Source organism: Haliaeetus albicilla, chromosome 2 (genome assembly GCF_947461875.1).
Source record: "Haliaeetus albicilla chromosome 2, bHalAlb1.1, whole genome shotgun sequence".
In the NCBI taxonomy this organism is placed as follows: Eukaryota; Metazoa; Chordata; class Aves; order Accipitriformes; family Accipitridae; genus Haliaeetus; species Haliaeetus albicilla.
In genome coordinates this window covers 23510460-23521983 of record NC_091484.1, presented here as the reverse complement: position 1 = coordinate 23521983, position 11524 = coordinate 23510460, and the positions used below count along the sequence as shown (strand labels likewise).

The window sequence follows — 11524 nt, the reverse complement described above, 5'->3', positions numbered from 1 at the left end:
ATCATTGCTTGAATTTAACTGAGCCAATGTCTATTTATAATATAGGAAATGAAGCCAAAAAGCAATGCAGTGAATCTGATAACTGGCTGCAGTGGAAATAATTTTGTTGCAAATTCTTACACTCTGATGATTCCATGTAATATAAACGGATTCTACCCACTATAGCAGTCCCATCTTTGGTGGAAACAGAACTAGTCATATCATAAGTAAAATATTCATTTAAATATATTGCATTTAGATATTTAATACATGGGCCATCCACACATAGAACATTTAAAGATGGCTTAGAAGCAAAAAACTGATGGCAAAACTTTATGTAAACATCTTCCTCCCCCTGCTACCTGGAGCAAAATTTTTCAGTCATATAGGGGATAAAAACTACTTCCTTCCTACCAACCTTTGTTTATGCATAAAAAAATTAGGTTCATCCAGAATATATACTGTATACTTCAATAACTTATTTTTTCAGTATGAAATAGCATCTTCAAATAGATGACAAACAGCAGTCATCTGGAAATGATCCTCTGAAAATAAATATTACCTGCAGAAAAAGCAGGAACTGCATATGGGACTATTAAGCTTAGAATTTAAAGCGACCTTCGTATAATCAAAATGTAAACTACAAGGTTGTAGACTGAAAAATATTTTTGAAATATTAAAAAATAAAATGCAAACAATGTAGAATGTACAAATAAATGAAATAGTAAACAAGAAACCTGCTAGATGAAGGAAACTGGGTGTTCATAAAGGTTCAATTTCCAAAAAACATTTTTCTCTAGCATACCTATATTCACAACATGTTCTCAAATGCCAAGTCAGATTTAGTAACAAGAGTGTATAAAGACACATCATTTGGACACACATAACATGAAGATTAAGATAAATTTTTTTTTAACCAATGTTGTATCAATCACATATATAATTTTTCTTATAGCATGTGATAAAATAAAACAAAACAGCAATGTATACATTCTGAATTTTTTAAGTAATGTTATGTACATTTTATTGCCAGTATATGCACAATGGTAAGCATAGAACTATAAATACACAATGTAATTAAACAGTAGAAAACAACAAGAATGTTACACGTAACAAAGGAAAGAAAGAGGAGATACTATTTTCTTGGTGTAGCTGCTAAAAAGGGCTAGTGATGAGTTATGACAGTCTTGATTTTAAGTCTTTACATATATTTCTACAACTTTTCCTCCAAATAAATCTCTGCAACGGCATTGCTTCTTTAACAAACACATCTTAGCTCTTTCTATTGCATTTACTGTTTCACTAAAGTGAAAACCACCTTTCATATAATTACAAGCATCTGGCTTAATTTTTATTCAGTTTTGCTTTTCAGGGTTCCTAGCAAGTAAAGTGTATAAGTAGTTTCTTATGACATTTGGCTGCAGTGTTGAAGAATAGAGTTTTGAATACACATTAAATGATAATTTGGGAAAAAAAAAAAAAGATTTTCTGTAGATAGTTCTTCCACCGGGTGCTATTATGCAGCAGCTCAGTCAAGAATTAGTCACCCTGAAGAGGTAGAGAGAATTTTAGCCTAGCATAGATCATCATCCTTGGCACCACTATTTTCTCTCTTATCAGGATACACTTCCTACAACTAGACAACATCACAGTCAAAGGAAAAACAAGTGAGGAAAAAAAAAAGTTCCACCATTCCTGGGAAGGGCACTGTTCCATCCCAGTTCTCAGTTAATTAGCTTGCTGCTTATATCCAAAACAAAACAAAAAAAGAAGAAAGACAACATCTAGGGACACATTTACTTGATCTTTGTTCTCTTTCCATTATCAAGTTCATAAATACAAAGAACCATTATTCACAATAAACTAACTCTTTTTCAAAAATGGAAAAACAAACCCTGGAAACATTTCCACACCTTAATCCAGATGGGTCTTGAGGATGCTATTCAAGAAAACCATGCAAATAATTTGGTGCAGCTTTCCCTACTCATCCAAAATATATATATATATATATTTTTTTTTGTTTAAATTAAAAGGTGGCAAGATCCATAGCATTTGTGACTATTCCCCCCCCCCACCCCCCCTTTAAATTCAATGCAGAAAATCTTGGTGCTTTTAGGAAGGTAACGAATAAATAGTTTTCTGCACTGTTGTCATAAAATCCCATGTGAGTTACAATACAAGACTACTTGTTCCAGCAATTAGGTTGAGAGGAAACATTCTAGTGATAAAGATAAATACATACTGAGCATGCTTGGGCAGAGCACTCCATTCTGAAGCATCCTGCTTGAAGAACGAAAGGTGACAAGGATGGTTCACGTCCATCAAGTGACCATTAACTTTGCTGCTAAAAGGCAGACTGCCACACTATCACCAGGTCAGCAATGCTACCCTGAAAGGGCTGTCTTCCACGTTAAGAGGTACTGGTTGTACCAGTCCTCTACTGCGCACACTAAATTCTTATTTATGCAACAAACATACAACCAATGAACAATATCACTTTTACAGAACTGGATCGATCCAGCTTTTTTTTTATAGGCATATTTCTCAATCTCTAGAATATCCCAAACAAGCTGTAAATAAGATGATGAACCACCAACACAGTGAACGAGTCTCACTGCAGTTCAGACTAGTTCAGCCTTGTTTCACATCACTTCTTGTTTCTAGCGAAGGACATGATACTCAAACAAAACAGCAATAAGAAAGTAATGTTATCTGCAGCTGAATAAAAGCAATGGAATTTATATTTTAACTTCTGAAGCTTAAAGCATACTGTTTTAATTAGCATTAAAAAAAATATCTTTTTTTTAATACAGTAACACTGGCAAAAGTTAGTGGGAAGACACAGAGGATTGCGAACAGGATAACTGATGGATTAGATTATTTTTCAATTTTATTCTGCTTTGATCAACTGATGTTAATACTGTTTTTCCTTGGATTTGGAATATTTCTATTGCAACAGTCACATGCAGGCTGAGGACAGCCGTTGGTTAAAGAAAACAAACAAACAACCAACAGAAGAAAGGGAAAAAAAACCCAAGAAAAAAGTTCCAGAAGTTGTATGTAAGAATTTTCCTTTCACTGAAGAGGGCCTTGCCCTTGCTTTAGGAGACCTGGTTAGCTCTTGTCAGCTTCATTAGCTTTGTCCAGACATATCTGCTGTTGTATCCCCTGGTCCAGAGCCTGTTTGTGCACGTTTGATGTAAAGGTTCAGTAACTTCATCTGCAAATTTAAGCCAGAAATTCACCTTGTTTAGTATTTGCAAACTGTACACACTAAAGGAATGGTATAACAAAGGAGACATTAAATCATTTTCTTTTCCCCAAAAGCAAAACTATATTTGACACAGTTGATTCAAAGGTAACATACTTGCCAAAGAAAACAGCAAACACAGCAAAATTTGTCAAAAGGAAACTGCTCAAACTTCTTTAAGGATGTAAAGAGGAGAATGATTTAAGGTAGCTAGATTAAGATAGATGGAATATTTTCCTCAAATTACAATGCTGTTCTAAAAGTAGGGGTTTGTGTGTTTGGTTTTTTGGGTTTTTTTCTTTCTTTTAAGTTAATGTTGAGGTTTTAAGCCTGCAGTTAAGTGTTGTTGATGCTGGTACTTACTAAAGTTTCCAATACTGTCTAGAATCACATTCAATGCAATCACTGCCAGAGAGTAGTATTTTTAAGATATAACCGTCTTACTCAAAGATATAAAAAATTAATTGTGCTGGTTTATTCCCAAGGACAAAGAGATTCACAGTTAACATATAGCTGTTCGCATGCAAAAAACTGTATGTAAGAGATGCCAATAAAATCATAAATATCCTGAACAAAAAAGGACCACACACTGATTACTATTATTATTATTTGAAATTAGTGGTACTGAAAGGACTGATGAAAGCAAAATAACAAGGAGGGAGAATAAATAAAACTCCTGTATGTAACATTTACACATTACATTTATTGCTTTCCAATCAGAACTTGCATGAAAAACAAGACAAGAAATATTGATAGGAAAAGCCATGCTGAGTACAGCCATTATCACTATTACCAGGGATACCACCAGTAACTAAATCCATTAAACAGCAGTAAGAAACATAATTCAGTATTTATCTTCATGCTAAAGTTTGTACACTTGCATAAAGATCTATGGATTTTCAGTTTTGAACTTTTTATGATGAAGTTATATTAATCCTTGGAGGGTTTCAGTAGCCCTGATATTCTCATTCAAGTATATACTTTTATGAAACTTCCTGGCAATTACAACCAAAATGCAAATGCACACATGCAATTACAAACCAAGATTTCTTTAAATGGTATCTTTTACTTACTTTACTGCCAGTGAGTTGACTGAGATGTGGTTTTAGCTCATCACCAATTACTGCATGAATGGCTACAAGGCAGAAAACACATGCCTTACGAACACTGCTCTCTGAATTATCATAACCCTACAAGGCAATAAAATTAACATTAATACCTTATCAGTTAATGATTAAAAGCCTCAGAAAGCTATTTACTTATTTACTATAATAAATAGATTGAAGTTTACAGTAAATTAATGCTAGTGTAGCCCAATGAAGCATTCCAACAAAAAAACAAACACGCAAATACAGAGCATGCACTTAAAAAGCAGGCTGCTTATTAATCACCAGTGATAATAATTTTCCAGAGTGAAATTAAAACCCAGGCAATCCTGTTTGTAAGTTACACTGGAAACAGAGCTGCTGTCATGCAATACGGGAATACATAAGAGAAATACTTCTAGATTATACAGATAATTACTTAAAGAGAAGACCACTCAATTTAGAGCTTCCTTACTCTGAAAGAAGTATTTTCTTAACAGCTAAAGACTCTTTTATAAACTCCCATCTCATTCCTTAGTGATTTTTGTTTCTTTTGTCACTTTGCTAGTATCCCATGCCTGGCTGTCTCACTCGCATCTCCTTCTCAAAGGGCCCCTTCTCTGCCTTCCTGCAGATGTATGATTGGATCACAACCATTAAAGACAAAAATCTGCAGAATGCAGCTGTTAAACTCTGAAACATCTTTATCCATCACGTGCAAATTAATGTATCTTGGCTCTTGGTAAGGTGGGAAATAATTTATTTTTAAAGACAAAGGAAGAGAAACCTCTGATATCCTTCTCATTTTATTAACCTTTCCCCAATCAACTGCTTCTTTGCTCTTGATTCCCCCAAACCCCAAGCAATAAAACACTACAATCATATGCAAATCAACACGGACAATTCCAGACCAAATGATTACAACTTGGAAAAGACATACAAGCAAGAAAAAAACTAACTAAAAGTATCTACCAAGCTTAACTATAACCAGTACTTTATATCCTACCGAGATTTCCTTTGAGTCCTAACCACAGTTATAATTTAGCTACCTGCCAATCAAAGAGTTTGTTCCCACTGTCTGAGTTATTTTGGGTCAAAGCAGCCATCAGCTATCAGAGAAACAAAATACTTCATGAGAGCCAAGTGATATTGTTTTTAAAAAGTCTTTGCAATTCTTATATATACAGTTTCTTTTTGTTTGTGTGTGTGTGTTTGTGGGTTTTTTTTCCTTCCTTTCTTCTTTACTTACCTGTATTAGACCTGGCACAATCTCTGGTAAAAGCTGAGTAAGGGTTTCTTTAGATACTCTTTCTATGACTTTTGTCTGCATTTTGATTGCAGCCAGATTAATGGGGTAATCTGCAGTTTGGATAATTGGACAAAGAACTTTGATGCACTGATCTGGACTAATGGAAGTGGCCAGCATGGAAGCAGCTTCTTCAGCAGATCTCACCACCTATTGAAAGAAAAAGACATGGAAAAATTATTTACAAGAGGCTGTTACTATGGTCTGTTATCTGGCAGTAATGGTCTTGAGCATAAAAGTTTCCTACCAAGAGCTATACAATATTGTAGAAATATGTGAATGAAGAGCCCTTTGAAAATCTGTTTACAAGACTCCAACTGTTGGACATACTTTCCTAACAACAAGATTCTTCCCAATATTCTGTGGCTAATCTATGTCCTCGGCAATACATGTATCAGTTTTTCAAATCTGCTTGTTGAACTGGACCTGAAATTCCTCTATTCTGTAATACCCTCCAACTGCATATTGAAATATCACCACCTTTGTAAATCTATAATTTCTTGTGTTGTCATTTGTTATTGCTTAGGTCAGTAACCACCAAGACGACATGTTCTCACATTCATCTCAAAAACATGTTTAATGACATGCCTAGATTGCCACTTCTAGAAGTCAATCTAGCTGTCCTGCCTCCCCTCTAAATTTGAAAGAAACTATGACAGGAGAGTACTTCAACCCTGAAGATTATGCAGAACAAGAGTAATTAGGTAGGAAATCAACAGATACAGAAGCTCAGGATACAACACGGGCACAACAGAGAAAAATCACATCTGATCTTCACATTAGTGCAGCTGCAGTGTCTGCCATCTAACAAGACAAACCACTGTACAAAATCAGCAGTTTGTACATCCATGATGTACAAAAACCACCATAACTGTTTATCTCCATCCTTCTCCCCTTTACTCTCTCACTCGTATACATGAAACCAAGAGAGAGGAAAAGCACAGTAACAGAGAAGGAAAGATGGGGACAATACGCTGTAATATATACAGCGTATGAAACAAATCAAGAGGGTGCAGGGAAAAGAGAAACAAGTATCTGATGAGTGACAAAAGTCATTGGTATGGGGGGGACTGCAGTCAAACTTCAAAACCTGGAACTCCACAGTTACGTTCCACATAGAGTTAAGTGCCCTTGCATGACCTGGATTCTTTCCATAGCATCAGTGACACTGACGTGAACTGTTTAATATTGGGGTGGTTACTGTATTTGTGTTTCTTATGTCTATGTGCATTATCCTTTATTACGTATGCATGCATTGCAAATACTTCTGAGTAAGATTACAGTTATCCTCCTACTTCTGAATACCCTCGCTATTCTCGGCCACAACCAGCTCCTCCCTTTGATATGTTCCTATGTGTTCTCCCCTAACAACATTCAAAGCCACGGTCTTGAATGGTGCAGAGCTGGCTAAAAATGGAAAGGGTTGACAATTCCTTGCCATGTTCAGTCCCATCTCTCAACCATGAACCTTCCTGAAATCCAAAAGCTTGTTGTAGAGCTCTGGGACACTTATATCTGGCTTAAGGGAGGTTTTTCCTTGCATGACATCTTCAGTTACTCCTTGAAGAGCAATAATAACAAATTGTCAGTTACTATGTCCTCTTGGACAGCACCCAAGGCAATTGTTATTAGGGCTGATAGGAAACATTTGAGAGCTTATAAAACAGCAGGGTTTTTTTTCTTGCATATCCGAGTTAACTAATAACAGCTGAATGCCTGATTATTAAACAAATTATTTGCTCAGTAAAATCTGACTAATTGCTCAAACATTTTTGGACAGTTGTTTCATTTTGTAGTAATTTTTCATAACCTCAAACAAACAGAATAACTGATTACTAACCTCCTTATGAGGATCCTTATGTGCTTCTAAGGTCTTCATGATCGTGAGCTCTGCGTAATTCTTAAACCTTGCTGGCTGGTTTCTTAGAATTTCTCTTAGAACTTTCAACGCCAAAGCTCTAATCGCATGCTAGAGATTTAATATTAAAATAAATGAGATATGTATCTTTAAACAGACATATATATTAACATTTGTTCAGCAGCTGGGAGAGTCTTTGGTAATGGAAAAATATCAGATTATACTCTATGCATATATACAGTATGAACCTAGTGTTAACAAATAAAGCTAGAAAAAAAAAATATCTTCATTTTCTCACTCTTCTCGATCTCTCTTTTTGCAGATAATTCAGGTGGCATATCATAAACATGTTGCTAACCTAATTGAGTTATCTATGCCACCCAGAAGTTAAGTTGCAAACAATTTTACTCTTCACAAGTGCTGATAAAACCTTTAGCATCACATCATCCAAACACATTTTGGAATTTTTTTTACAAATTATTATCTTTTTTTAAATAAAACCCCCAAGTATTAGTGTCTTTTTGATCCTCAGTAATTTCAAAAACAGGGCCCTTGTAGAGAACAGTTACATAGAACTCAGTCTCTTCACAATGAGCATTAATGTATTTTAGGAATGTATTTTTAAATGCTTTGCCACACATAACGCTTTGACATTCTAGATTCCACCAGGGTCTATTAACAGATAAGCTTTGAATCCCAGTGAAAAATGTTTCATTTAATCTGTCATGTGGGAATCAACAAATACGAATACTTGAGAAGTGTTACTGATGCCCTTTTCACCATCAGAGCATTCAGAATTCATGACACTTTCGTATTTCCAGTTTTTTGTTTTCTTTCAAGACTAACTGGAATTTGTGTCCTTCCTACTACCCATACAAATTTCAAAGATACTGAAAGTAAACCATATGCTTTGTTAACATTAACTGGATTAATCTGAATTTACCTCTTTATCTCCAAGTGTTTCAAGCAGCAAAAGTAATATTGTTTTGAAGTGCTCGTCCCAAACACCAAAAGACTCTTCCTGAGTTAACTTCATCAGCTCATACAGGGCAGCCTTTCTTTCCTCAACTCTCTCATTATGGTTTGATAACTCTTTCAGTAACTCTGCAACCAGATCAGAATGGTCCATGGGAGGCTCTGTCAAAAAGGAATACACAAACACAGTTCTCAGATCATTGCAAATAAATATTACTGCCTGCTGTACACTGAAGGATATTTTCTAGGATGGCTAGCTGGCTTTCTAACATGCTTTTATTTTTTTCCTCAAGTTTGTCTGCAAAAATTGCAATTTGGCTACTACATTTTCAGTGCAGCCAACATTGCCAAACAAACTTACAATCACCAAAAAACCCCTACAATGATATCGCAAAACCTCCCTGTAAGCTAGTTTACTGCAAGAGTTTTTATGCTTGCAATACCCAAATTAATAAGTACTCTGCATCCTTTTAAATCTGATCTATATACACAAAGTGCCTCCTTTGCCGTATAACCCTTCCATCCAAGATAAATGTGTCTTTTCTCCATTAGTATTACAGAATTGCTTAGACTTTGTAAGCCATGGTTCCACAGCAATAGCTAAGCTTTCAACACAAACAGGGAAAAAAAACCCCATGCACAAGAATGGTGCTTGGTACAAAATAGCTGAAACAGAAGCAAACCAAGGCCGTTAGTCCCACAGAGATTCCTGATAGCAGTTGTTACGAGATGGCTCTCCATTTTAGTTTTGAGTAGAGAGGATTCCATGATGATGGAGAAACACATTAGTAACAAGACCCATATTTGTAAACACTAGACTGTGCAAGATCTGCAAACAGTCAAGAAACTTAAAAATGGTCTTAATGAAAATTAAATATCAAGTTGTTGCCTTTATTCCATCATCAAGACCTATTTAGCCTTTAAGAAAGAAAAGCATATAGCTTCCATCTTTGCACTGAGACTTTTGGATAAATTAACAAAAACACTTTTTTTTTCTGGAAGAAGGTTGAAAATATTGGCATAAAATGCAAGTGTTCCTGCATTGAATCTTTCCTAAAATTGTTCCATTTATTAACACATGTAATACATTCTCCATAACAAATTTATTAGGTCATATACTGAGAAACCACAGCCCTTGAACATCTTCTATTACTGTATTCGATATTTTAACTTAAAAATGCTGTACAAAGCACCTGTACAAAGAAACAAGTAAAAGCTGAATACCGTGTGTCAAGTATCTTAAAAATCACACATCAGTTACCTTAAAAATCACGCTGTTTCTGAACCCAACATTCCTATTTGCATTCTGTTTTGCATGAATAATCAGGAGCACAAGCACCTGAAAGCAAAAACTTTTTTCTGCAAGCACTTCTACTGCCTCTGTATTAATGCACACTTTGCAGGCTCCCTAAATGGATCATTAACGTTTGCTTAAAGGACAGACTGAAATTGCATTAGGCGAGTTATTAATTAGTACAGATGAGCAAAATGGACAATCACTTTTACAGAAGCAAGATCATTACTTTTATTACCAGAACTATTACACTTGTTCTACCAAACTGTGAGGATTACAGCTATAGTAAATCCTATTTTGGGGAATGCATATTGACACATAATTAGCAAAACTACCCATATCTGTTTGAATGGAGTTATTTCCACCATGAAAATATCAGAATGAAAGGAGTGGCAATTTGAACATATGGAGGGAAGGGATAAAGAGAAAAGAAGGTAGCAGCCGTGTCCATGCAGGAATAAAGGGAAGAAAGAAGCTCCATTAGTGGAGAAAATAGCTGGAAATCCTGAAAAACATGAGGACAACCAAGAGGAATGTGCCTTCACAGCCTGTATTTTCCACTCCACTGTATGACTTAGCACCCAGTGTTTCATTTCCAAATATTCTCCAGATAAGAATGGAGAAACGTAAAAGTAGACATATTCAAAGTCTACTCTCAAAATTTCTTTTTCAGAAATAAAACAAAACACAAATGAGGAGGAACAGATGCAACTCCTTCATTTGAATGAATTAAAATATGCACTGGAGATACAAATATTTGATGAACAGCTCTTCTCAAACCAATCAAATAATACCCTTTTGACAGGATAAATGCTGTATGCACGTATGTCCTGAATTTAGTAAAGACTTTCTTACTGTCATCCATAGCATCTTGATACAGAAGCTATGCAAACATGGTGGCCAAAAAGCCAACGAAGTGGGTGCAAAACTTGATGAATCACCTGCAGGGTGACTGGACTATAAATGGCTTTCTCTTAATCTAGGAGGATACGAGCCACGTCCCTGCTCAGGTCTGTGCAGAGCCTGGTTCTGGTTGATGCTTTTGTTAATGCTATCGAAGGAATATAGAGACCACTTATAAAATCTGCAGATGACATCAATTTAAGATTGCAAACATTCTGGGGAACAGGATAAAAATTGAAAATTATCATGATAAATCAGAGGAACAGTCTGCAAGAAAAAGGATGGTAAATGTAAGGCAAGACACAGAAGCAGAAATCTTAAGCTCATATACAAAGCGGCAGGTAAAAAGCAAGATGTTTGGAAAACATAGTCCATAGAATTAAGCTGAAATAAATAAGCTTCTTAGGAGAGAACACTGTTTTTCAACCAGACACTGCTTTTAATGAGTCTGGAAGTAACTTAGAAAGCCAGGTCTCCCTATGCTTCGGACAAAGAGCATCTACCCCTTAGAAAAAAAAAAAAAAAAAAAAGAGTGCTAGTGGCTGGAAGATTTAGGCTGTTACTCTGAAAATCTTTTTTACTGCAGGAGAGGCAAAACACTCAAATGGCTATGTGGGCTACACTGTGGCACCTCCTCCACTGGAAGTTTTCAACAGTTAGACAAACCATTTGCAAAATACACGTTCATGCCTCAGTGCTGTTGACAGGACTATATGAGCAGCTAAGGTTTTCCCATCTAGCCCTGTATTTCCACATCTTTCTCCCAGTAACACGAGAGGATAGCTGGGAGTCCAGTAAAAACAAGATTTTGTGTCATGAACAGGCACCAATTCTGTGGAATTTCTGAAAATTAAAATCTAACATCCAACGAGTG

The 11524-nt window shown here is 35.7% G+C and overlaps 1 protein-coding gene across 46 annotated transcripts in view; it reads right to left on the bottom strand.

Annotated features, from left to right (window-relative positions):
- Nucleotides 1–966: 966 nt before the first annotated feature.
- CLASP2 (cytoplasmic linker associated protein 2) overlaps nucleotides 967–11524 on the bottom strand; it is a 152412-nt gene continuing 141854 nt past the window's right edge. For all 46 annotated transcript variants that reach the window (XM_069810159.1, XM_069810031.1, XM_069810047.1 and 43 more), the window contains 5 exons: nucleotides 8422–8615; nucleotides 7461–7589; nucleotides 5564–5770; nucleotides 4303–4419; nucleotides 967–3199 (listed from right to left, as the gene is read on the bottom strand). In XM_069810159.1, the coding sequence (XP_069666260.1) occupies nucleotides 3113–3199; nucleotides 4303–4419; nucleotides 5564–5770; nucleotides 7461–7589; nucleotides 8422–8615 (734 nt within the window). In that variant the 3' untranslated portion in view covers nucleotides 967–3112. The remainder of the gene's footprint in view (nucleotides 3200–4302; nucleotides 4420–5563; nucleotides 5771–7460; nucleotides 7590–8421; nucleotides 8616–11524) is intronic.